The 27,000-nt window shown below is 47.8% G+C and overlaps 2 protein-coding genes and 1 pseudogene across 6 annotated transcripts in view; 2 read left to right on the top strand and 1 right to left on the bottom strand.

The window, feature by feature from the left end:
* Positions 1-11,755, top strand: part of Soat2 (sterol O-acyltransferase 2) — a 13,436-nt gene extending 1,681 nt beyond the window's left edge. For all 4 annotated transcript variants that reach the window (XM_029548163.1, XM_029548165.1, XM_029548164.1 and 1 more), the window contains 13 exons: positions 1,078-1,214; positions 1,994-2,053; positions 2,297-2,404; positions 5,347-5,623; positions 6,200-6,269; positions 6,916-7,000; positions 7,358-7,403; positions 7,518-7,647; positions 9,067-9,164; positions 9,537-9,635; positions 10,321-10,456; positions 10,868-11,013; positions 11,193-11,755. In XM_029548163.1, the coding sequence (XP_029404023.1) occupies positions 1,078-1,214; positions 1,994-2,053; positions 2,297-2,404; positions 5,347-5,623; positions 6,200-6,269; positions 6,916-7,000; positions 7,358-7,403; positions 7,518-7,647; positions 9,067-9,164; positions 9,537-9,635; positions 10,321-10,456; positions 10,868-11,013; positions 11,193-11,243 (1,443 nt within the window). In that variant the 3' untranslated portion in view covers positions 11,244-11,755. The remainder of the gene's footprint in view (positions 1-1,077; positions 1,215-1,993; positions 2,054-2,296; positions 2,405-5,346; positions 5,624-6,199; positions 6,270-6,915; positions 7,001-7,357; positions 7,404-7,517; positions 7,648-9,066; positions 9,165-9,536; positions 9,636-10,320; positions 10,457-10,867; positions 11,014-11,192) is intronic.
* Positions 11,756-20,495: 8,740 nt separating this feature from the next.
* Positions 20,496-21,102, top strand: LOC110335238 (annotated as a pseudogene).
* A 1,648-nt stretch (positions 21,103-22,750) lies between these two features.
* Csad (cysteine sulfinic acid decarboxylase) overlaps positions 22,751-27,000 on the bottom strand; it is a 28,668-nt gene continuing 24,418 nt past the window's right edge. Inside the window, exons 9-15 of one of the 2 annotated variants that reach the window (XM_021216684.2) lie at positions 25,724-25,840; positions 25,582-25,646; positions 25,311-25,392; positions 24,752-24,951; positions 24,573-24,624; positions 24,332-24,421; positions 22,751-23,571 (exon numbers count right to left, since the gene is read on the bottom strand). In XM_021216684.2, coding sequence (XP_021072343.1) covers positions 23,398-23,571; positions 24,332-24,421; positions 24,573-24,624; positions 24,752-24,951; positions 25,311-25,392; positions 25,582-25,646; positions 25,724-25,840 — 780 coding nt within the window. In that variant the 3' untranslated portion in view covers positions 22,751-23,397. The remainder of the gene's footprint in view (positions 23,572-24,331; positions 24,422-24,572; positions 24,625-24,751; positions 24,952-25,310; positions 25,393-25,581; positions 25,647-25,723; positions 25,841-27,000) is intronic. The other variant, XM_029547954.1, reaches the window with a different exon arrangement.

Here is a 27,000-nt window from a genome sequence, read left to right on the forward strand (position 1 = left end):
CATCAGATCCCATTACAGATGGTTGTGAGCCACCATGTGGTTGCTGGGAATTGAACTCAGGACCTCTGGAAGAGCAGTCAGTGCTCTTAACCCCTGAGCCATCTCTCTAGTCCTATTAGTAGTAGTAGTACTATTAGTAGTAGTAGTAATAGTACTAGGTGTGTCTGTGTCTATGTGTGTCTGTCTGTATATGTGTGTGCATACCTCTCTGTGTGCATCTGTGTATCTCATCTCTGTGTGTGTCTCTGTGTGTATATGTCTGTGTGTCTCTGTGTGTATCTGTGTGTATGTCTCTGCGTGTGTCTGTGTAATTTTTAGAAGTCAGCTCTCTCCTTCCACTGTGAGTTCATGATCAAAATCAAGTCACAAGGTTTACATAGTGAATTATTTTACCCATTGGGATATCTCAGCAGCCGCAGCTTTTGTATAAATATTTAAAAACCTCACTTAAATTGTCTGGTAGCATTGTTTGGATAATGCCAACCTAGATTTCTTTCCCCTCTCCACAAATTTAAGATAAATAATCTGTTAGGTTTGCTTACAATTATGAATTAAAAAGAATTGGGCTAACTGGGCGGTGGTGACACATGCCTTTAAACCCAGGACCTGGGAGGCAGAGACAGTCGAATCTCTGTGAGTCTGAGGAACAGAGTGAGTTCCAGGACAGGGCTACACGGAGAAACCCTGTCTCCAAAATCCAAAAAAAAAGTAGGCCTTTGGGCAAGAACCATAGCCAGCTGGTGAGATCTTCCTGTTAGTGAGGTCACAGTTCAGAGGTCAGTGACTGAGGACTGGAGGTCATCTAACAGCCTCGCCCCTGCTGTCATGGAGCTGGGTTCAAACTCCCCACTCTCCTGCCTCAGCCTCCTGGACAGCTGGAACCACAGGCGTTTGCTTCTGCTATGGTTTATTCTCATTGCTGCTCTAGGAAGGAGACAGAAGTTGGGGCAGCTCCGACGCCAGGCTTACCTCCCCAGCACTTAATGCGCAAGGTTCAGAGAGTAGCTCAGTGAAGTGTGAAAGAAAAGAATGGCTGGTGGGAAGGACAATGGGCTCTCACCTGGCTTTGTCTCATAGGCTGTGAAGACACAGTTTCTGGAGCAAGCACAGAGAGAGTTGGCAGAGCTGTTGGATCGGGCCCTATGGGAGGCTATGCAAGCCTACCCCAAACAAGACAGACCTCTTCCCTCCACTGCCCCAGATTCCACAAGCAAGTGAGTGAGCATCCCAAGACAGTGCAGCCGAATGCCTGACCCTTTGCCAGCCTTGACATGACCCTGACTTCAGCCTCCCTTCTTCTCTCCTGATCACCCTATCTCTCTAAACACACACAGACACACACATGCACACACACACATACATGCACATATGCACACATATGTGGAAACACACAGACAAATGCCCACAGCCACACATGCATGTATGTACACACATGCACACGCACACACACATATACATGCACACATGCACACACAGGCACTCATGCACGTACATGTATGCACACACTTACACATACACACATTTACTCATGCACATGTGCACACACACTTACACATGTACTCACAGATGTGTACACACACATTCACTCATGCACCTGCATATACACACATGCACATATGCACACACATGCAGAAACACACACAAATGCACATACCCACACATGCATGTAAGTCTACAAAAGCACACAGGTTCACGTGTATGCACATGCATGCACATGTGCACATGTATGTGCCCGCATGCATGCACATACTTGCACACACACTCATTCACTCATGCACATGTGCGCACGCACACACACATGCACATACTTGCACACACACTCATTCACTCACGCACATGTGCGCGCACACACGCACATACTCCTCCATCTTCCAGGCCTCACTCAGCCACTTCCTCGGCTAGCTTTACCGCTTCTTATTTCCTTCCACACGGCACTGCCCTGCAGCCTCTCTTCTTCCTCTGGTGATTGGCTCTGAAAACTGTCTCAATGTAGGACCCAAGAGTTACACCCTGGAAAACGGAAAGTTTTCATCACCCGCAAGTCACTGCTCGAGTAAGTTGGGGGTGAGGACAGAGGATGAGGAGAAAGGCTTTGGCTGGGGGGGGGGGTTTCCACAGATGTCACAGTGCTCACGCATGGGCTTTGGTGGTCTGCTGGGAGGCTCTGGAGAGGGCTCTGCCTTGGCATTGTTGAGGAAGACAAATTAGGAGAAGCTCCAGCCATGGGCTTGCCCTGAGCTCCTCTGCAGGCTGCTGAAGATGCTTCCTCCCTGCCTCTCGGGCTCCTTCCTTCCAGTGAGCTAATGGAGGTGCAACATTTCCGAACCATCTACCACATGTTCATAGCAGGCCTGTGCGTCTTGATCATCAGTACCCTGGCCATCGACTTCATTGATGAAGGCAGGTAGGTACCTCCTGAAGCAGTGACCTGGTCAGACATCCTGGCCTATTCTCCGCGCGCCTTCAACCTTCTCTTAGCTGAGCCACCTCTCCAGCCCCACAGCTGAGAACTTTTGATCCTTCTGCCTCTGTCAAGTCAAGGCCTGGGCCACCAGCTCTGGCTTGTTTATTTGCTATTGTTATTTTGTTTTGAAGCAGGGTTTCTCAGTGTAATCCTTGCAATCCTGAAACTCACTCTGTAGACCAGGCTGGTCTCAAACTCATAGAGAGATGACTGCCTCTGCTTCCTGGGTGCTGGGATTAAAGGTGTGCGCCACCACTGCCTGGCAGGCCTGGTGGTGTTTTTTGTATGTTTAATAGTCTGAGTCTGCCCTACAATGTTTCCTGTGCATTCACATGCATATGTCCGTAAGAACCAACAAGATACATGCTGTTGGAGGTGTTTATAAGTGAGATACTATATCTGATTTTATAACCAAGTCTTACCAGCTTATTGATTTTTAGTGACTACAGAAAGTGGAAGACCCAGATTTAGTTCACACAGTTCTTTATTAACAGTTATTGAGGTGATTCCCAGTATGTGTCTATTTGTTTGAGACAGAATTTCATAGCCCAGGATGGGCCTGAAGTTACTATGTAGTTAAGGAAGACTTTGAACTTCTCCTCTTCTTGTGTCCCCTTCTCAAGCGCTAGGATTTCAGGCACACACTGGAGATTGACCCTTGAAGCTTCATACATCCTGGGGAAGCTCTCTACCAACTAATTTATATCCTCAGCAAAAGTCCTGTTTGCATTTTTCACCTTTATTTTATGTAATAGTGTTCTATCTGCATGTACATTTTTGTACCAGTAGAGGGCATCAGATCCCATTACAGATGGTTGTGAGCCACAATGTGGTTGCTGGGAATTGAACTCAGGACCTCTGGAAGAGTAGCCAGGACCTGTGGAACCACTAGCCATCTCTCCAGCTCCCATTTTTCACCTTTATAAGCCACACATCCTTGTTTTTATTTTAATTTTTAAATTTAGTTTTATGTGTATGGATGTTTCCCCTGCATGTCTCTGCATCACTTGTGTCTGGTGCCCAAAGAGGGCTGAGAGGGGATTTGTTTCATGCCCTGGAACCACAGCTACAGATGGTTGTGAACCAGCATGTGAGTGCTGTGCTGGGAGTGGAGCCTGGAAGAGTCAATGCTCTTCACCACTGATCTATCTCTCCAGTCCCAAACAGCACATTTTTTTCTTGAGACAAGGGCTTCCTATGTCCTAGCTAGTCTAGTGTAACTGCTTGGTCTTTTCCATGTCTGCCCCAGTTCCTAATGACATGGAGGCTTATTAATTATGAGTTAATATCTAGGCCTTAAGCTAGGTTTGTTTTCCAACTAAGTCATAACTTTTGGGGGGGGGTGGTTTTTGGTTTTTTGAGACAGCCCTGGCTGTCCTAGAACTCACGCTGTAGACCAGGCTGGCCTCGAACTCAGAAATCCACCTGCCTCCCAAGTGCTGGGGTTAAAGGCGTGCGCCACCACTGCCCAGCGACTAGCTCATAACTTAATTAACCTTTTTTTTTTTTTTTAAAGATTTATGTATTTATTATATGTAAGTACACTGTAACTGTCTTCAGACACTCCAGAAGAGGGCGTCAGATCTTGTTACAGATGGTTATGAGCCACCATGTGGTTGCTGGAATTTGAACTCCAGACCTTCGGAAGAGCAGTCGGGTGCTCTTACCCACTGAGCCATCTCACCAGCCCTTAATTAACCTTTTTATACTATTCTATGTCTACCATGTGGCTGGTTTCCTCTCTTCAGTTTCAAACGCCCAACCTCTTTCATGTCTTAGTGATGAATCCTCTTGAGCCCGACTCTTTCCCCAAGTTCCCTCCCCTTCTCTCTCTCTGTCTCTCTGTCTCTCTCTGCTCTGTGTTTCTCTGTCTCTGTGTATGTCTCTCTGTCACTCCGTCTCTGTCTCTCTGACTCTGTCTGTCTCTGTCTCTGTCTCTCTCTGTGGTTGTCACACCTTCCACTTCCTGCCTTTGCCATCAGATTTTTATTGACAAGCGAATCTTTTACACAGTGCACAGCAGATTATTCCTAGTCTAGGACTTCCATCCTGCTGCTTCAGCCTCTGAGGTAGCTGAGATTTCAAGCAAGTTCTAATACCCTCCACCCAGGCGTGCAAAAAACACTGAGCCTGGAGCCTTCCATGAGCCTGAGCCTACAACTCTAGACACACTGGAGGGACCAAATTCATAATAATAAAAAATAAAATCAAAACTCACCTCAACTCTCCGTACCCTAATGCTTGTCATATTGAGACCTTCTGCAACACTCACACTGACCTGGGGCTCAAAGGTCATTTAGGTCAAGTCCATCCCACATCTGAGGCAAGGACCTGCACTGGAAGTCCCGTCGGCACCGGGGCTAACCCAAACACTTTAAGAACACAGCCTCTCAAGAACCCTCAGCTGGCTCTGCATCCAGCTGAATCGGTAGAGTGTCTGCTCGGTATCAGGAAACCCTGGGTCTGACCCCAGCAGTGCAGGCATAGGCCAAGGTAACCTATGCCTGAATCCTGGTACTAAGGAGGTGGAGGCAAGATTAGAAGTTCAGGCCAGGCGGTGGTGGCGCACGCCTTTAATCCCAGCACTTGGGAGGCAGAAGTAGGCGGATTTCTGAGTTCGAGGCCAGCCTGGTCTACAAAGTGAGTACCAGGACAGCCAGGGCTATACAGAGAAACCCTGTCTCGAAAAACAAAACAAACAAAAAAAAAAATTAGAAGTTCAAGGTCATCCTCAACTACATAAGTGAGCTAGCTCATAGACAGTCTGGGATACATGAATACATGAGAATTGTCTAGAAAAAAAAAAAAAAACGAAACAAACAAAACATAACAACCATCTCAGTTTGCTGTCCCAGTTACTGTCTTCCTTTCCACTCGCCTAGGTTGATGCTGGAGTTTGACTTACTCCTCTTCAGCTTCGGACAGCTGCCCTTGGCGCTGATGACGTGGGTTCCCATGTTCCTGTCTACGCTCCTCGTGCCCTACCAGACCCTGCGGCTGTGGGCCAGGCCGCGCACTGGGGGCGCCTGGACGCTAGGGGCCAGCCTGGGCTGCGTTCTGCTGGCTGCCCACGCCGCGGTGCTGTGCGTCCTGCCGGTGCACGTGTCCGTGAAGAATGAGCTTCCGCCCGCCTCGCGCTGCGTGCTGGTCTTTGAGCAGGTGAGGCCCCAGGGACTCCAGGACCGGGCAACAGAGAAGGAGCAAAGATAGGCGGGCGTTGACAAGGGCCCTGCTGGCTGGGTTTGGTTGCTAGGTAACACTGTGACTCTAGCGGGATGAAAACTGCCCTGTCTCCCTTTATCCTTCATCTCAGCCCTGTCTTTGTTAAGCTACAAAGTCATGACAAAAAAAAAAAAGAAAGAAAGAAAGAAAGAAAGAAAGAAAGAAAGAAAGAAAGAAAGAAAGAAAGAAAGAAAGAGAAAAAGAAAAGAAAATGTGGACTGGAGAGATGGCATTGGCTGCTCTTTCAGAGGTCCGGAGTTCAATTCCCAGCAACTACATGGTGACTCACAACTATCTATAATGGGATCTGATCTATGCCCTCTTCTGGTGCGTCTGAAGTCAGCGACAGTGTACTCATTCAAATACATAAAATAAATAAATCTAAAAACAAACAAACAAATGAACGAACAAAAACAAAACAAAACCAGAAACTGTGGGCAAGGCAGGTCAGTGGTAAATCTGAGAGATTATTTTCTAGAACCGCATAGCAACTTGGTCTCCCTTCCACCTCAGGTCAGATTCCTGATGAAAAGCTACTCCTTCCTGCGAGAGACTGTGCCTGGGATCTTTTGTGTCAGAGGAGGTGAGGTCTCCCACCATTGTGGACGGAATTGTGATCTTGGCTGCTGGGGAAGCCACAAGATGCAAAGCTCTGCCCTTGAAAACTGGTTGTCCAACAGACACAGCTCCGACCTGTAGCTGGGCTAAGTGGCCTTCTACAGGAGCATTCTCAGGCCCACTTCTTCTTCTTCTTCTTCTTCTTCTTCTTCTTCTTCTTCTTCTTCTTCTTCTTCTTCTTCTTCTTCTTCTTCTTCTTCTTTTTTTGGTCTTTTTTTTTTCCGAGACAGGGTTTCTCTGTGTAGCCCTGGCTGTCCTGGAACTCCCTCTGGAGACCAGGCTGGCCTCGAACTCAGAAATCCACCGGCCTCTGCCTTCCAAGTGCTGGGATTACAGGCGTGCGCCACCACGCCCGGCTCCCACTTCTGAGAGGGTCACTGTTACCCAGACCTCCCGGTGCTATCCCGGTCCCAATCTGGAAAGAGAGGGACGACAGAGAGTGGGCGGTGGCCGCCCAAGTAAGCTCTGGCCTCAGCCCATCTAGAATGTGAGCGAGTTCAGCCGCACCGCCGAATGCCCACCCTGGATCCCTGCCCAGTCCAACCCCCCCCCCCCAGCTACCACAGTTCTGCCCTCCCCATCCTGATCCCCCACTTTTCATTCCTGCCCAGGAAAGGGCATCTGCACCCCGAGTTTCTCCAGCTATCTCTACTTCCTCTTCTGCCCTACACTCATCTACAGAGAGACATACCCCAGGTAAGACCCTGCCCGCCTCCGCAAATGCTCAAGCTTCTTCTCCGCAGGCCCCGCCTCTTGTTCCTAAGGAAGTAACAGGGAAGCAGTCTGTGCCTTCCTTTGCCCTGGACATTCCCACGATCCAACGTCTCAATCGATCAATCCAGTTCTGCCCTCCACACCCCAGAAATTGTGTATGGTTGGGCACCTTTAGTGACATTCAAACTAAACACCCACTTATTGTGTTTGCTCTGGGGAACTCAAAGTGTCCTGGATCCACCCCCATCACCATGGACGGAGCCTCGGAGAAAGGGCTAAGGAACCAAACAGGGAATGAGAGAAGAGGGTGATAATCATGTTTTTCTCTCACTGCTGCAGGACACCCAGCATCAGGTGGAACTATGTGGCCAAGAACTTTGCCCAGGTCAGAAGATGGGGTAGAAGATGACCAGCTGTGACTCGAGGCGGCTTAGAAGCAGGGGAGGCTGGGGAGGAGGCAGTGGCCTTGCCAAAGCCATATGTCCTGCTCTGTCTGCAGGCCCTGGGCTGTTTGCTGTACGCCTGCTTCATCCTGGGCCGTCTCTGTGTCCCTGTCTTTGCCAACATGAGCCGGGAACCTTTCAGCACCCGGGCTCTGCTGCTATCCATCCTGCATGCCACGGGGCCAGGTAAGCATGATGTCATGGTGACCGCAGGCTGTGTCCCACCCTGGGGGTGGGGAGGGGAAGGAAAAGCTTCACCCTGTTTCTGAGTCCCTTACAGCTGCCTCTCCTGTCCAGGTTCATTACCAGCATCTTCCTGTAGCTGGTAGCATAGCTCCCCCAACTCACATTCTCCCTCTCCGGCCTGGGCCTGGCTTTGCTGCCCAGATGAATTCCCTCCTGACCCTGCTTCACAAGGCCTGCCTTCCTTCTCTTGGTCTCCATCCCTTCCTTCTGCACTGGGGAGTAAAGCCAAGGCCTCAGGCATGGCAGACAAATGCTTTACTGTTGAAATACACCCCCTCAGGACCTCAGGAAGAACAGTTGGTGCTCTTTAACTACTGAGCCATCTCTCTAGCCCCTCACTTCTTACCTTGAGAAAGGTCTGACTAAGTTTCTCAAAAGGGACTTGAACTCTCAATTGTTTTGTTTGGTTTTGGTTTTGTTTGGTTGGAGTTTTTTGTTTTTGTTTTTTAAGACAGAGTTCCTCTGTGTAGCTTTTGCTGTTCTGGAACTCACTCTGTAGAGCAAGCAGACTGGCTTCAAGCCTAGAGGATCCACCTGCATCTGCTCTGGATGTTTATAATTATTTATTTTAATATTTTGCTTGTTTTTGAGACACCTCTACCAAGGTTGGCCTTAAACTCAGTCTTCCTCTCTCATCATCTTTTTCTAACTTTTATTTTATTTATTTTTATTTTTTATTTTTATATTTATTTATTTTATGTATATGAGTACACTGTCGCTGTCTTCAGACACACCAGAAGAGGGCACCATATCCCATTACAGATGGCTTCGAGCCACCACGTGGGAGCTGGGAATTGAACTCAGGTCCTCTGGAATAGCAGCCAGTGTTCTTAACCGCTGAGCCATCTCTCCTGCCCTCTAACTTTTATTTTATTGCACATACTTTTTTTTTTTTTTTTTTTTTTTTGAGATAGTGCCTTGCCATGTCGCTCAGGCTAGCTACCCTGAGCCTCCTTGGCCTCCCCAGTTGTTGGGATTACAGGTGGCCACCTCAAAGCCACACTCCTTTCTCAGCCATATTTTCAGTAATCTTACCCTTGTTCTGTACTATACCCCTGGGACGCTCCCGGTTATCATATCAATAGTTCCATTATACCAGACCACGATCCATATATGGGTTTCACTGAGAGTGCACCTGTCTCAATATGATGAACTTCCGAGGGTCAGGGGCAGTGTGAGTCTGTATTTCTGATTTTCAGGCCTAGGACAGGGTTAAGCACACCAGCAAATGTGTGTGTTAAGGAACGCGTGAACTGTAAATGCCTGCTTGCTCAGTGTTGGGGGGCCCTGATGGCTGGGCAAAGGCTCTAGAGAGCCGAGTCAGGGCCGTGGGGCTGCACCTCTTGTCCCGCCCGCTAGGCATCTTCATGCTGCTCCTCATCTTCTTCGCCTTCCTGCACTGCTGGCTCAACGCCTTCGCCGAGATGCTGCGGTTTGGAGACAGGATGTTCTACCGGGTGCGGCCGGGACCGGGGCTAGCTGAGAGCTGTAGTTGGGGAGACTGACCAAGGGCCCGGGGTTGGGGAAGAGGGTGACTGTAGTGGGTGCTGCCTTGCAGGGCTGTTCATCTCCAGCCTCAGGTTAACTGAGCATGTGGGCCTCAGGGTGTGGGGATGGTGCCAGTCCTTCACCTCTAGGAGACAGGGCTGACTGCTTCTGTGTGGATGGTGCAACGAGATCCTCTTCTCCTGAGTGGATAGGCAGGAGGGTGGGGCCCAGGCTGGGAGAGGGATCTGAGGGAGCTGGTGGGGGTGGGAATGGGGGTGGGGAGCAACAGCCGGGGCCTAAGATCTTGTGTCCATTCCTTCCCATATCCACACTCCCCGCAGGACTGGTGGAATTCTACTTCCTTCTCCAACTACTACCGCACCTGGAACGTCGTGGTCCATGACTGGCTGTACAGCTATGTGTATCAAGATGGGCTGTGGGTATGAGCTGTGCACACCCCTTAGTTCTTTCGATCCCAACAGGGGACTTTCTCCTCTTCTTATTCTGCCTCACTCACGTTCAGATACAAGGGCAGATGTCTGGGGCTTGCTAGCCAGTCAGCCTGGCTCTCCAGTGAGTTCCAGACACATGAGACTCTCAGAAAACAACAGAAGGGACTTAAGTAACATGGCAATGTCCTCTGGCCTGCACACTCATGGACACGTACACACAAAATATAAGACTAGGGAGCCAGGTATGGTGGCTCAGGCAGAGGAGGCAGAGGAGGACGATCTCTATGAGTTCAAGACCAGCTGGGCTTACATGTGGAGCTCTAGAATGGCCTGGACTACACAGAGAGACTCTGTCTCAAAATTACAAAGGATGGTGGTGACGGTGGTGCTGCTGGTGGTGCTGCTGCTGGTGGTGATGACGGTGATGATGGTAGTTGATGATGGGGACACTCTTAGTAGCAGAGCACTTGCCTGGCATTCATAAGGCCCTGGTCTCCAACACTGTCAAAATACAAAAGCAGTAAAATTGCACAGCAAAGGACCAACAGGCTAGAACGCTGCTCTTAAATGAGATTAGTGTGGGCTCCCACACCGTTCCCGGCTTCATGAAGAGGGAGGGACTCTCTGTGAAGGTGCTGTGTGAGACATGCTCATTTTCATCCCTGCCCCCCAGCTCTTAGGCAGACGGTTTCGCGGGGCGGCCATGCTGGGAGTGTTCCTGGTGTCTGCGGTGGTTCATGAGTATATCTTCTGCTTCGTCCTGGGGTTCTTCTACCCCGTCATGCTGATGCTATTCCTTGTGTTCGGGGGTGAGTGCAACCTCTGTGGCCCTGGATGGGAGGCAGCCTGTGGGAGGTGGCCAGGCTGCTCCTGAGATGCAGAGGAGAAGGCTGCGTGTGGGTGGCCTTGGTGGACACTAGGCATACATATCCTGAGGGACATGGGGAAAGGTTTCTGGCCACAGAGAAGCACCAATCAGGGGAGGAGGAGGGAAGGGGAAAGCTTGGTATGGCCGGAAATACAGCGTGATTCAGGAACTGAGGGGTTAACTGAGCAATACGATTTCTCCCAGTCCTTGAGATCTTTAGGAGTTTCTGCAGCTGGGATCAAGGTCTTGTCTGGGGAGGGAGGGCTTCCTTTGTGGTAAATCCCTTCCCAGCCCCTAGCGTGGGAGGCAAAAGGAGACAAGACACTGGAGTGACAACCTGCCTCCCACCTAGGGCTGCTAAACTTCACCATGAACGACAGACACACAGGTCCAGCCTGGAACATCCTGATGTGGACCTTTCTCTTCATGGGCCAGGGCATCCAGGTCAGCCTATACTGCCAGGAGTGGTACGCTCGTCGACACTGTCCCCTGCCCCAGGTAAGATAAGCTCTCCTCTCCAGGTTCCCCATGCAAGATAGGGCATCCAGTAGCCAGCCCTGCTGGGCTCTGATCTATTCAATAGCTGTAGTCAGGGACAGGGTATGGCTGGGGGAGGGGACTCACCACGTGTGTCACCAAGAGTGACCTCACTCATAATCTACCCTTTCCTAACACAGACAACGTTCTGGGGGATGGTGACACCCCGCTCTTGGTCCTGCCATCCCTAGAAGTCAAGGCTTCACGCTACGCAGATGACAGCATCAAGCTCTTCTCTACCTGAAAAGCCCAGAGCCAGGGTTCCTCACTACCTCATTTGGAGTCAGGGACTTGCACATCAGACCTTCCAGGGGGCCATGGGGACTCAGGTACACACCTCTGAGGGCAACTGACCACAGGCTCAGTGTGGTGTGACTCGAGCACCTACCCTCAGTGGACTGGGCACAGGTTACCTTCTGACTCATGTCTCTCCAAGTGTGCGGAGACTCAGAGGAACAGGGCCCACCAAAGTTTGACACATTTGGTTCTTTCTGCTTCTCCCAATGCAACAATAAAATCTTAGTCTCAGACTGGAGAGATGGCTCAATGGTTAAGAGCACTGAGTGCTCTTCCAGAGGTCCTGAGTTCAAATCCCAGCAACCACATGGTGGCTCACAGCCATCTGTAATGGTATCTGATGCCCTCTTCTCAGACATCTGAAGTGTACTCACATACATTAAAGAAATAAATCTTTAACAAAAAAATAAAGTAAAATAAAATCTTAATCTCTCTTTTAATTCACTGATGATTTGTTGAAAACACTACTTTATTATTATTTTAATATTTATTTATTTTTTATTTTTGTTAATTTGACTTCTTTCGGGTTTGTGGGAGTTTTGCTTTATTCCACTTTGGTTTTCTTTCTTTCTTTTTTTTTTCTTCATTTTTTTTTTGTTTGTTTGTTTTTGTTTTATTTAGCTCTAGGACTGGCCTAAAATTTGCTATGTCAACAGGTTGGCTGCAAACTCACAGAGATCCCCCTGTCTCTGCCTTTCAAGTGATCAAAGGTGTATGCCAGGGAAAATGCACTTTGTCAACAAGTGGCCTTATAAACAATACATCACAAACAGACTATATATAGTATATCTATAATGTGCACACACACATGCACACACAATTGAGTATATATCTCTGTTGCATAGTATACTTCCCAAAGGATATTTTCTAGCAAAAAGAGGTGAAACATTGTTCCAGGAGGGGCTGGAGAGAGGTGTCACTGGTTAAAAGTCTGTACTGCTCTTGCAGAGGATCTGAGTTCAGTTCCTAGCACAGCCTTATCCAGAAGCTCACAACCTATAATTCCAAGAGGTCTGACGCCCTCTTAGGGCCCCTGTGAGGTAATGAACTCTAGCGTACAAGCTCACAGTCACACTTGTGCATACACTTAATTAAAATAGGGAGCCAGGTGCGCCTTTAATAGAAGCACTCAGGAGGCAGAGGCAGAGGCAGGCAGATCTCTGAGTTCCAGCCTAGCCTGGTCTACAGAGCAAGTTCCAGGTCAGCCAGGGGTTCACAGAGAACCCTGTCTCAAAAAAAAAAAAAAACAAAAAAACAAAAAACAAAAACAAAAAACAAACAAACAAAAAACAGAAACAGAAACAAACCAAAAACCAAAACAAAAAGGGAAGGTGAGTAGAGTGGTACGTTCCCATAATTCTGAGACAGGAGGATTGAATGTTAAGGTCCAGCCAGGGTTAGAGAGCAAGGACATGTCTCAAAGCTAAGCCCGGCAAGATGGCATGCCCGAATCACTCTCAGCTACGTGCTGGTAAGTTGGCATGCCCTTGCCGCTCTCAAAGTTTCCTGACTCTGGATGCCTGTAACAGCGGCTGCAGGCCACTTTTTCTGACTTCCTCACCAGCATGGGCTGTACCTTGTTCTGTGGGCCAGAAGAAAACCCTTCCTTCCTTCGTCAGAGGATTTTACCACAGCAATGGGAAAAGAAAGTAACTTCACATATTCTTTAATATTTTGTTTATTTTGACTATTCTTTTTAAAAATTTATTTATTTCTATTCACATGCATTGGTATTTTGCGTGGATGAGTGTGTTGAATCCTCTAGAGCTGGAATTACAGACAGCTGTGAGCTGCCATGTGGGTGCTGAGAATTGAACCCCGGTCCTCTGGAAAAGCAGCCAGTGTTCCCAGTGTTCCTAAGTGCTGAGCCATCTCCCCAGCCCTCTCCTCCTCCTCCTCCTCCTCCTCCTCCTCCTCCTCTCTCTCTGCAGTGTGTGTGTGTGTGTGTGTGTGTGTGTGTGTGTGTGTGTGTGTGAGAGAGAGAGAGAGAGAGAGAGAGAGAGAGAGAGAGAGAGAGAGAGAGAGAGAGAGAGAGAGACCAGGTATACCTGTGTAGGTCAGAGGGCAACTTGTGAAAGCCTGTTGTCTCTTTCCACCATGTAGTTTTCCCAGGGAATGTCACATTGGCAGCAGGCACCTTTACCAGCTAAGACATCTTGTCAGCACCAAAATAAAATATATGAATCTAGCTTTTTTTTTTTTTTATTCATCTGATATTATGCTTGCCTTAGCATAGAAGTACTGGCTTTCTTTTCTTTTTTCTTTTCTTTTCTTTTTTTCTTTTCTTTTCTTACTGTCAGCTTGACAGAAGCTAGTCATTTGGGAAGAGGGAGTCTCAACTGAGAAAATACCACTACCAGATTGCCTGTGGAGGTCCCCACTCCCAGTGATGGGTGGTTCTAGGTGCTGTAAGAAAGCAGGCTGAAGCCTGTCTTACACCTCCATCCCAGCACGTGGGAGGCAGAGGAAGGAGGATTCTTTGAGTCCAAGGCCAGCTTGGTCTGTGTAAAGAATTCCAGGACAGTCAGAGCTACATAGAAAGATCCTGTCTTTAAAAAAACAAAACAAAACAAACAAACAAACAGGCGAGCAGGCGAGCAGGCAGAGCTGGCCAGGAAAGCCGCATCCCTCCATGGCTTCTGCTCCACCTCCTGCCTGGGCTCCCTCAGAGACAGGCGGAAACCTGGAAGTGTAAGTGGAAAGAACCCTTTTCTCCCCAGGTTGCTTTCGGTGAGGGTGTTTCATCACAGCAAGAGAAACTTGAGGATGGAAGGGTAAGGAAGAGAGAGACTGTAGCCAAAGCGCAAAACACCACACATGTAAAATAAATAACTACATACACAACTACATCTAAAATAAAATTTAAAGAGAAGAGGTGGGGGAGGGGAGTCTGAGGTCAGGCAGACAGCTCAGAGGGTAGAGGGCCCAGCATGCATTGCATGTAAGGCTGACAACCTGAGATAAAAAAAAAAAAAAGGTGGCAGGCAGCAGAGAACCAACTCTGGAGATGTCCTCTGACCTCTGCACACCACAGTAATATATACATACACATATACATCATATACATATACACGTGTGTGTGTGTGTGTGTGTGTGTGTTAAGGCTGGGGATGTAGTTCAATGATAGATTCCTTATCTGGCAAGTACTAGGTCCTGGGTTCAATCCCACCATCACTGTCCCCATCAAAAAAAAAAAAAAAAAAAAAAAAAGTCAGCAGTAGTGTCACACACTGTTAGTCCTAGCTAGTAGGAAGAGAGAGGCTGGTGGGGTTCCATGAGTTCAAGGCCAGCCTGGTCTACAGAGCAAGCTCCAGACTATGAGGGTTGTGTGTATCTGTATGTGCACTCAGATGTGGAGGTGTTTGCAGAAACCACAAGAGAGTTGGATCACCTGGGGCTGGGGTCACCTGTGGTTGTGAACTGCCTAACATGAGTGCCAGGAACTGAACTCAGGTCCTTTGTAGGAGCCCCGGAGCCATGACTCCAGCACTATAGTCGTTTTTAAAGGATGACCCTAATCCTTTAACTTTCATTCGAGTAGATGACAGGCTTCTATTTGTGTTTCCAGTTGGGGTGAGTGTGTGTGACAGAGCTGTCTCACATAGCTAAAGCCGGTCTTAAATTCACTGTGTGCCTTGAAGGTTTTTTTGTTTCGTTATTTTTTGTTGTTGTTGTTTTGTTTTTTGCTTGTTTTTTAAAGCAGGGACTTTCTACATGGACCTGACTGTCCTGGAACTCACTCTGTAGACTAGGCTGGCCTTGTGTGAACTCATCCGTGTGCCTGTATTTGTAAGTCAGAGGACAATCTGTAAGAATCAAGTCTCTCCTATTTTGTGGGTCTCAGGGATTAAACTCAGTTACTCAAGGCTTGGCCGGAACATGTTTCTTCTGCCCTGTCAGGTGAATGCATTTGCTGCTGTGTGAGAAGCTACATTTTGGTTTCCCACTTGTACTGTTCTCTGCCAAGCTAAGACCATTCCCTCTTATCAGTAACTTGTTGTCTAGAAACTGGACAGTGATTTCTCTGTGACCTCAAAATCTGGGTGTTTCCTGTCTGGGTGTTTCCTGTCTGGGTTTCTTCTTTCTTTTATCTTCTGTGTCCCCCCACTCTGTAAGCTCAGGTCTTTGACGGAGCCCGCAAGTTATTTTCCACTCTGTAATGATGTAATTACGTCTGCCTTCCCCATCTGCTCCTTTAAATTCCAGAACAGTTCAGTGTCGGAACTATTGGAACTAGAATCGAAGCATGGTACTTTTCTAATTATTTCCATCTTCCCATATTAGTTGCTCTGTGCTTTGAAATATTTTTTCCACTTGTTCATCCAAGCCACTGATTTGAGTCTTGCCAGTTCTGTCCCTCAGTACATATACTGTTTTTTGTTTTGTTTTGTTTTATGTTTTTTTGTTATTCAAAATGACCATTTTATTTCCAGAAAGTGATGGAGTTTGGGTCTTGGATTTGTTTTTGTTTTCGTACATGACTTGGATATATTTGAGGGTTCCTGACTGCTTTTTAAGTGGCTAGATACTTCTTCCCGTGGGTCTCTATGTTTTCTGGTGGACAGGGAACCAGCCATAGTAACTGCCACAGCTCTGAGTCACTTTCTTTCAGCATGCCACGGCCCTAACTTCTGCTCAGAGGTTCCAAAGGTCATCCCCTCAATGGCAGTGACAAACGGCTGTCCACACCAGACTTGCTTTCCACTAATCCTGAGTTCAAGCCCTAGCTTGTACTTCCCAACAGGGTCGTGACTAAAGACAGGTGTCTTGGAAAGAAGGAGCTGCCTTTGTAATATAGACTGTTGAACTCTCTCTCACCCCAAACTCAACCCAAGAGTTTCTGATCCTCTGAGTCACTGAGTCTGGAGCGAGGCCAGAGAATTCACTTTTTAAGGAGTGTGCAGAGCTGGCCAAAGCTGCAGATCTAGAGGCGATACCTATTGCTTTTGAGGCTGGAGGGACGGCTCAGTGGCTAAGAGTACTTGCCACAGAGCCACCTAGTTCAGATCCTAGTACCACAAACCCAGCCAGGTGTGGTCCGTCGTGCATGCCTGAAACCCCATGAAGACAGAGGATCACCAGGGCTGACTTGGCTTAGCCAAGAAGCAAAAACTTCAGTCCAGATATTTTTACAGTAAGTGGTGGCAGATGCACATCATAGGATATGGAATCGGATCTTTTTGCCGTGTCCATCTCAGGGATTAACCTTAGGTTGTCAGGCTTGGCAGGAAGTGCTCCTCAGACTGGAGCGATCCTGCCAGTACCTGGGTTGCTTTTTGCTTCTTTTTGTTGTTTGATAAGGATATTATTTCAGTGTCAGGCCTGCGTTGCCTCCTGGTTTCATGTTAGGTCCTTCTGTTTATTCTGGTTCTGAGGCTTATAGACTATAGAACTGGGTTGCGGGCTGGTGAGATGGCTCAGTGGGTAAGAGCACCCGACTGCTCTTCCAAAGGTGCAGAGTTCAAATCCCAGCAACCACATGGTGGCTCACAACCATCCTTAACAAGATCTGACTCCCTCTTCTGGAGTGTCTGAGGACAGCTACAGTGTACTTACATATAATAAATAAATAAATCTTAAAAAAAAAAAAAAAAGAAAAAAAAAAAAAAACTGGGTTGCATGGAGCAAGGCTTCCTCCAACAGCACACAAGTGAGTGTGCGCGCGTGCACACACACACACACACACACACACACACCCTAATCTCCCATCTCTACATCCTTCTCTCCAACCCTCTTCCCCATCGTGACCAAATTTCTGGAGCTACCTGTGATCCATCTACTCGGATGCTCATTACCATTCAACCTTGTGTGGTTTTGAGTCTACAAAGGCCCTATTTCAGTGTGAGATACTGACTACAGTCAACCTATTACTGCCCTTCCCGTTATAGAGACCTGTTGCAGTAAATCTCCAACCCTAATAAGCCCATGCAATGAACACACAACTCAGTTATAATGTTTATAAGCTGCATGCCCAGATTGGGCAGATACACCACTACACTACTCTATCCCCATCTACAAGATCCCTTGCTACCTGCGGCTTCTCCGGGTCATATGGTTCTACTCCATCTTCTTCCTCCTCTTCCTCGTCTCCTCATATCCCTCTCCTCGTTTATCTTCCCCCTCTCTAAAACCTCCAGTCCCACCTTTCCCTTCCACTACCCAATCACAGACTCTAGCCTTTATTTGACCAGTTAAAATGGGGAGGTTCACATGAAATCACCTGCATATGTAATCCCTTCCTCACTGGGGCAGCCTCTGGAGGAAACAGAATTAACATCACAATACAATCAGTACCAAAGCAATCCACAACAGACCTACTCTGTCTGATATATATATGGCTGTAGTGTTTTTTTTTGTTTTTTTGTTTTTTTTGAGACAGGGTTTCTCTGTGTAGCCTTGGCTGTCCTGAAACTCACTCTGTAGACCAGGCTGGCCTCCAACTCAGAAATCCAAATCCGCCTGCCTCTGCCTCCCAAGTGCTGGGATTAAAGGCGTGCGCCACCACGCCCGGACAAGTACTATACCAGAGCTACAGCCCAAGGCCTTGCTTTGGTTTTTTTGAGACAGTCTGAATCTATCCCTGGTTGGCCTAGAATTTACCAGGTAGATCAGCTAGCTCTGAACCCTGGTGATTCTTTTGAATATACAACGACTTTTATTTCATTTTTTTACCTAATTGCCCTGGCTAGAACTTTGAGCTTTGTGCTGAGCAGTGGTGGGAAAAGGAAGTAAGTGTTATCGTGTTCCTAATCTGAAGGCAACACAGACTTGGAGAACAAGTACAATTAATCAGAGAAAGACACAACTATATATATATATATATATATATGAACAACTGTAAGAGGAAACTTAATTTTTTTAAAGATTTCTTTATTATATGTAAGTACACTGTAGCTGTCTTCAAACACCCCAGAATAGGGAGTCAGAGATCTCGTTATGGATGGTTGTGAGCCACCATGTGGTTGCTGGGATTTGAACCTGGTTACAGACCTAAGAGTCAAAATTCTTTATCCAGTCTCCTGAGTTAAATGTCAACTAACTCTTTAGAAACACTATCAGAAATAGTATTTTACCAGTCATCTAGACATCCCTTAAGCTTAAACAAGTTGTCACATAAAATTAACTATCACGGGCTGGAGATGATGGCTCAGCAGTTACGAGCACTGACTGCTCTTCCAGAGGTCCTGAGTTCAACTGCCAGCAACCACATGGTGGCTCACAACCATCTGTAATGGGATCTGACGCCCTCTTCTGGAGTGTCTGAAGACAGTAGCAGTACTCACATATATAAAATAAATTTTTAAAAAAAAATTAACTATCACAACAATAACCCTCTAACTACAATGAATAGGAAAAAGAGAAAATATAATCATCAATATCAGAAATAAAGAAGGTAGCCGGGTGGTGGTGGTGGCACACGCCTTTAATCCTAACACTTGGGAAGCAGAGGCAGGTAGATTTCTGAGTTGGAGGCCAGCATAGTCTATAGAGTGAGTTCCAGGACAGCCAGGGCTACACAGAGAAACCCTGTCTTGAAAAAACAACAACAACAACAACAACAAAAAGAAATAAAGAAGGTGGCAATACTACAGACCCTACAATAGCGATACTTCAGACCCTGACAGGACTAAAGAAACAAGTCTAAGCCAATAAGCCCCTCAGCCCAGTTGAAGTAGAAAGGTTTAACTTTTTAAATGTTATATATTTATTTTATAATGTGTCACAGTGTAGGAATGGGGTCTCTCCTGTCACCATGTGGGTCTTGTTGATTGAACTCAGGTCGTCAGGCTTGCCAGCAAGTGCTTTCAGCAGGTAAGCCATCTTACTGACCTGACAAATTATTTATTTAATTTAATTAATTAATTTTTTTTGTTTTGTTTTGTTTTTTGAGACAGGGTTTCTCTGTATAGCCCTGGAGTGCTGGGATTAAAGGCATGTGCCACCACTCCTGGCTAATTTAATTTTTTTTTGAGAAGTTCTCACTATGTGGGCTTGGCTAGCTTAGAGTTAGCTAGCTACGTGGACTAGGCTGGCCAAGAACTCATAGGGATCCACCACCTGCCTTTGCCTCTTGAGTGCTGGAATTTAAAGGTACATGCAATTATGTCCAGCTCCAACAAATTTCTTAAAAACAAACAAAAACTACAAGTTAATAAAAATGAAACAATCTCAATAGCCTTTATCAATTAATTAACTGGATTTATTTTTTTTCTTTTGAGACAAGATCTTATTATGTACCCATGCTAGACTGGATCTTTATATAGTCCAGGCTGGCCTTGAACTCAGAGATCTTCTTGCCTCTGACTCCTGAGTGCTAAGGCATGAGCCATCATGCCTAGATGTAAAAAAAAAAAAATGTGCATTCATGTACAGATGCATACATACATACATACATGTATATATAGATATACATACATATATCTTTAAAATTATTTACCGTGTGTGTGTGTGTGTGTGTGTGTGTGTGTGTGTATGTGTAAGAACACCCATGCCATAGTATGCATATACAGTCAGTGAACAACCGCCAAGAACCAGTTCTCTCTTCAAACTGTTGGCTCTGAGATTCAGCTCAGGTTACTTGGCACAAACCACCTTTATCTAATGAGCCATCTCAACAGCCCCAGGAGCAGACAGACTATTTAATGTATATTGTAAGGAAAAGCTGGCCAGGCGTGGTGGCGCATGCCTTTAATCCCAGCACTCAGGAGGTAGAGGCAGGCAGATTTCTGAGCTCAAGGCCAGCCTGGTCTACAGAGTGAGTTCCAGGACAGCCAGGGCTATACAGAGAAACCCTGTCTCGAAAAACAAAAACAAACAAACAAACAAAAAAGCTGAAAACAGGCCATAAAGAATTATGTGGACAGGCACAGTGGTGCAGCCTTTAGTCCCAGCACTTGGGAGGCAGAGGCAAAGACAGATACATCATTGTGAGTTCGAGGCCAATCTGGTCTACAAGGTGAGTTATAGGACAGCTAGGGCTGCACACAGTGAGACCCTGTCTGAAAAAAAAATTAAATAAAGTAACTTAATGTGCGTTCTAATTATGTTGGTAGTGGAGTGTGTGGTTAAAATATACTCTAGGAGGCATGTGTCGCTTCAGCTGGCAGGAGCGGAGGCGGCGGGGGCCGTGCGACCGGCTGGGAGAGATGGCTACTGACATTTCTGAATCCAGCGGGGTGAATTGCAAAGGCGATACAAAGAACAGTGCCAAGTTAGATGCAGATTACCCTCTTCGTGTCCTTTATTGTGGAGTCTGTTCATTACCCACAAATACGGAGTCTGTTCATTACCCACAATGATGATGTTGCTAAATGTAGACAATGGCTAGAGAAGAATTTTCCAAATGAATTTGCAAAACTTACTGTAGAAAATTCACCCAAACAACAAACTGGAATTACTGAAGGCCAAGGACCAGTAGGGGAAGAGGAGGAGAAGAAAAAACAAAAAAGAGGTGGAAGAGGTCAAATAAAACAGAAGAAGAAGACAGTACCACATAAGGTCACGATAGCCAAAATTCCCAGAGCAAAGAAGAAATACTTGAGGAGAGTGTGTGGTCTTGCAACTTTTGAAATTGATCTCAAAGAAGCACAAAGATTTTTTGCTCAAAAATTCTCCTGCAGCGCCTCAGTGACAGGAGAGGATGAGATCATCATTCAGGGAGACTTCACAGATGACATCATGGATGTCATTCAGGAAAAGTGGCCAGAGGTGGATGGCGACAGCATTGAAGACCTTGGAGAAGTAAAGAAGTGATTCTGAAGTCATACCTTTCTGACTGTGACCTGAGAGTTGACAGGGCCAGCAGAGGCCTTTCAGAGTATATACATATGTACATATGTGTGTGTATATATCCCTACAGTAAAGCTGTAGACTCCTCAAAAAAAAAAAATATATATATATATATATATATACTCTAGGAATACTGTCAAAGTTGGGCCATCAGGCTAAATCCCTGTACCGTGCGGAAAATTCCAGTCTAGAGAGATCCTCACCATGTTCTATCTTGGCTCAGAGGCCCAGGCGGCTCTGCCACAGCCTCTGTCGCCCTGAGGCTTTCGGGTGACTGAGAGATGCATAGGCGAGTACAGCATGCCCTGGAGGCTGGAAGTGGGATCATCTGAGAACAGAGCTGTGAACTCCACCTGCAGGAGTGGCCAGAGCCTCTCCAGGGGCAGGACACTGGAGAACACAACACAACAGCCCGCTGTGCTTGGGGCACTGCAGGTCCTCAGGTAGAGCATGGATTCGGGCCATCAAGCACAGCAGAAGCCTCAATCAGGAGCCTCCTGAACAGTGGTAAAGGCAAGATCTTTACCACCGAAGTACACCGCAGCCCTGACGGGCTTTGTGCATAGCAGTGGCAATCCCAAGCCCACACACAAGAGGCTAAATTACAAAAGTTCTTTTCCTGTTTCTCAAGACAGGGTCCTCATGTGTCCCGGCGGACCCTGAAGCTGATTTACAGCCAAGGACTGCTGATCCTTCTGCCTCCATTACCAGAGTTCTGGAATCCCAGGTGTGAGCCACCACACCTGGACTGCAATGCAGCCTGGGAGCTCAAAACTAAGGCAACTAGACTGTTGGGCAAACACTCCGCCAAGTGGGCTGCATCCCTGCCTCTGATTTTTTTTTTTTTTTTTTAAATGAGGACTTTTTACAAGTAGCAGGGCCAGGCATAATGGCACTGATGTGGAATGCTGGCAGGGGGATCAGGAGTTCAAGGCCAGCATAGGTTATGTGAGGCCTTGCCTCAAAAAAATCCACAAAACAATAGACCTGATGTAGTGACATGTGTCTGTAATCCCGGGAGAGGTAAAGGCAGGAGGGTCAGAAGTATATAGCTAGTTCAAAACATACATAGACAGGCAGGCAGGCGGGCGGGCAGGCGGGCAGGCGGGCAGGCTGAGATATGGTGCTTGCACCTGGAATCACAGCATTCAGGAAGCTACCGAGGCAGAAGGTAGGAGGCTAGCTAGCCTGGGCTACACAGTGAGTTAGGGACAGCTTGAGCTAGAGTGAGACAGTTTCAAAACACTAGGGGAGGTAAGAAGATGGGGCTCTTATCTCCAGATAAAATCTGGTCCTGTCTTCCTTCCTTCTCACTAGGTCTCACTGTGTAGCTCTGGCTGGCTGGAACTCACTACATAGACCAGGCTGGCCTGGAACTCACAGAGGTTTATCTGCCTCTGCCTCTCAGTGCTGGGATTAAAGGTGCCATGCCTGTCTGTTCCGTTTCTGATATCCCAAGGTGCTATTACGTGTGACTGGCCCCACCCTGGGGCGTCTCTCTCCCACTAAGATTCTGAGTGGAGACGATCTCTCTCATGTGCTTTCTGTTTGCCTGCTTGCTTCAAGTTCTCTATTGTATAGTTAGAAATAAAGCTTTAAAACATACCAAAATATAACAGAAACCACAGCTTTATTGTCCTATTTTAGAAGTATGTGATGTTGTTACATAATAAAATGGGGAAGCACAAAAGCTCTGAGAGGTTGATCTGGAAACACCCTAATATCCCGTTCCAGGGAAAACTGCTAACCTTTGGCACAGTTCCACCCACTGCCTTTTCCTATGTAATTTTTAGCCTAACTCAGATACCATGATATATAAACTCATATCCAGCTTTCTCAATACATCGTACCGTTTCTCTCATATTAATAAAAATTCTTTATAAACATAATTTTAATGGAAAATATTTTTTCTTGCTTTTCTTCTTTTCTTTTTCTTTTTTTTTTTCCTTTTTGAGACAGAGTTTCTCTGTGTAGCCCAGCTCTGTAGTCCAGGCTGGCCTCAAACTCAGGAGATTTCCCAGCTTCTGCCCCCCCCCCCATGCTGGTATTAAAGGCGTGTGCCCCTATGCCCAACTTAATAAAAGATATTTCATAAGAACATACTGTAGTGTGTTTAGACACCTTCCTGACAGCCAGTACTCAGCGGGAGAGTGAGCGTGTGGGAGCACACACAGTCAAGGCCACTGTTTCCTAGAAAGGATGATTTTGAGAAACCAGGAGACTAGGCAGAGCTTGGGTGGGGCAGAGAGTGGAAGCAGCTCACAGGTCCTGGCCCAGGAGCTCCAGCTCGCCCAGAAGGAAATCTATATCGGCCTGGGCCAGTATGGGGTTGGCCACCACCATTCGGAAGAAGTTGGCCCGGGTCCCATGGGGCTGGTAGCCAATCATCATGGTCCCCTTCTTCACCATGCGCTCCTTGAGCACAGGGGCCACCTGTGGGTAGCAGAGGGAGAGCTGAAGCAGCGGGCCCAGCTCCCTGGGCCATCCCCACACCTCTGTGGCACACTCACTGCTCACACCCCTTTCCCACGACATGCAACCTGAGTGGCCTTCTCCATGCCCTGCTTTCTTCCTCTGTCTCCCCTCTCCAGGAAAGTTGGAGCTGGGATCACCGAACCAGACCTGTCTCTGATATCCAACACAGCTACTCCCCAGTCTCAAGCCTCCACCCTCCATACCTTCTCCCCCGCTTAGTCCCTGACATATTTCTGAGCTGTGCCGTGTAATCTAGACGTAACTTACCATGCCGCCTTGAACACAAGTGTACACAGGGGACACCGCCTCTGCAGTAACAGCCCCAGGAGGGCAGGGCGCTGATGTCCCTGCAGGTTACTGAGGCTGCCAGCACTAACCCCTTCTTAGGAATAAGGACATAACATATCCCCCTGCCTCTGCAAGCACATCTGGGATGATAAGCTATTCCTGATCTGTCTTTGGCCTTAGTTCCAGCAGACATCTGTGTGGTGTACCTGGTGACTTCCTCTGGTAACCCCCTCTGTCTCCTTACTTTCCAGAAATATATTTTTCTCCCTACCTCTCCCCCATTAAAAATGAGGGTAAAGGAGGTGCCTTCCTGTACCTGCCATCTCAAGAGGCAGGGATATGCAATACCAGGCAGAGCCAGCAGAGGGCAGAAACATACCTGCTGCTTAGTTCCTGGAACTGGGTTACCAGAGGGCAAAGACTAGACTACCTGAGACAGCCTTTGGCTGTAATCTGGACTCTCCTTCTTCCCCCGCAGGCTGGGAGGCACAAACCAGAAGCACACGTTGACGAATTCGGGCTGAGGGGAGGGATGAGGGAGGCATGAGTTGGGGAAGGAAGGAGGAAGGAAGGGGTTGTTTCCCTGTCTTTGCTCCTGGTCCTTTATGAGGCTTCGTGTCTGGAACAAGGTGGGGGCTGGGAGAGGCATTCAAAGGAGCCAGGAGTCCTACCTCCATGACCAACTCAAATCCTTCCCGCTTTTTAATCTCCTCCACCAAGTACCTGGGGGAAAGGGTAAGAAATCACACATGGAGGAAAGGAAGAGACAAGGAGACAGGGGAGACATACAGAGGCCCCAGGAAGGCCATGGAGCATGGAAGAGGAGGAGATCTGGGCCCTTCATGCTTACCGGGTGAGAGCGAAGGCCTGGTCGATGCGCAGCTCCAACCCCTGCCCACCCTGGGCCTTCCACATGAGCCACAGCTTCAGACAGTCCACGCGGCGGCCACACTGCACCACCTTGTCTCCGGTGTCCAGAGCCACATCGTAGAACTTGTCTTGCTGGAAGAGGTAGCTGGCCTGGGATCCATGGCAACGCTTGAGCAGGTTCTGTGGGAAGGGGGCTATCAGCAGGCCGGCCTGAAGTGCTACATGGCAGGTTCTCAGCTCAGCCTCCTCTCTCGTCCCTGGAGTTAGCAGCACTGAGGCAGCTGCCAGCCAACATAAGAGCTCTTCCCAAATTCTGCCCCGGATCCCTCTGACCATAAGAACAAACAGAAACCCTTTCTGTCCCGTGGAAACAATCCACTGGGCACATGGAGCTCAACACAGGGTTGGGATGGCCAGAGAGGTGTGGCTTCAGCTGGGAGGGCTAAGGGAGCACGCTAAGGCCCAGATCTCTGTGGCAAGACAGACAAACTAGGGTCTAGAGAAAGGAAGGCTGGGTTCTGGAACCAGGGCAGACCCACCGAAGTGTCCCGGAGAAGAAGAGCGGAGCACTGCAGCCCTGCGGCGAGAAGCTTGTGAGGGTTCCAGGCCACGGAGTCTGCCCTGGGTAAGATGAGGCAAAGCTGAGTCAGTGGCTCCTCCCACAAAGGCAAAGGCCAAGGACTACCCTTCCCCTGCAGCTTCCCCAGGAAGAACCCTCCCTCTAATCTGAAACCAGTCTATCTGGATCCCATGGCTATCGTGAGAACCAGGATTGGAAGGGAAGGGTTCCGGGAGGGAGGCCATATGCACCTCTGGATCCCATCCAGGAGATGCCTGTGTGTCCGAGACAGCAGGACGCTCCCACCCCAGGCAGCCTGTGGAGCAGGAGGAACAGCGTGGGTCTTGGCCTCAGCATAGCCCACCCTACCCCCGTGACCCAAGTCTCACTCACATCCACATGGAACCACAGTCCATGTCGCTGGCAAACATCAGCAATTGCATCCAGGGGGTCAAAGGCCCCTAGCACGGTGGTACCAGAGGTGGCACTGACCAGAAATGGCACAGAGCCCTGCAGCCAAAAGGTAGAGGAAAGAGAAGCTGTGGAGTCACTGTTAGAACTGGTCAGAGGCTGTTGCTGGGCCCCAAGCTCTCTGCATGCCTTTCCCAACACTGAATCAGTCTCTTCTGAAGTCTGCAGGCAGGGACGCTATATCTCAGCAGAACTTAAGTTTATCTATCTCCACAGTTTATGCTCTTTTTGAAAACTTTTGATGTTGGGCCGGGGAGACATATCGACCAGTGAAGTGACTAGTTTGCAAGTATGTGGTGGACCTAAGTTCCATCCCCAGAATCTATGTAAAAGAAAAACAAAAACTGAGGTATGGTGGTGGAATGTGCCTGTAAACCCAGCTCCAGGGAGCCAGGGATAGGCTGACCCTGGGGCTTGCTGGCCAGCCAGCCTCGTCTAGCTGGTGAGCTCCAGGCCGGTAAACGACTACCTCAAAAGGCAATGTGGATGACTCCTGAGTGCAACACCAGAGGTTAGTATTAGGGTTCCACATGCATACCACGACACATGTACACAAACATGCAGACTCAGGAACACACATGCACATGAACACACACACACCTACGAACATAAGCATGTAATGTCTTTTTTCCCCTTTTTCTTTTCTTTTTTTCCTTCAGTGCTGAGGACCAAACCCAGGGCTCGCCTGCTGAGCTAAATCCCCAACCCCAACATGTCATGTCTTACTGAAGGGTCAAGCACTACTGAAAAACCCCAGTACTACAAAAGTTCATACTAACATCGGATTAGTAATAAAAAAAATTTTTTTTAAACTACTACAGAGAAAAGCCCAAGCACAGAGAGGTTCACTGACAAATTCTCTCAAACATTTAAAAGGATACACACTGCTGGGCGGAGCGGTGGCTCAGCAGCTAAAAGCACTAGATTCTCTTCTGGAGAACCCTCCCACACACATAAAATAAAATTAAAGTAAATCTTGTAACAATAAAAGCATTGTCTGCGCTTCCAGGGGACCCGGGTTCAAGCTCCCATATGACAGTTCATAACTGTACATCCAGTCTCAGAGGATTCAACACCCTCTTCTGGCTTTCCTGAGAGCCAGGCACACACATTGACACACAGATACACATACATACAGGCAAATCACACCCACACACACCCACACACCCACACACACACCCACACACACGCACGCACGC

This window comes from Mus pahari, chromosome 17 (genome assembly GCF_900095145.1).
Source record: "Mus pahari chromosome 17, PAHARI_EIJ_v1.1, whole genome shotgun sequence".
Taxonomy (NCBI): domain Eukaryota; kingdom Metazoa; phylum Chordata; class Mammalia; order Rodentia; family Muridae; genus Mus; species Mus pahari.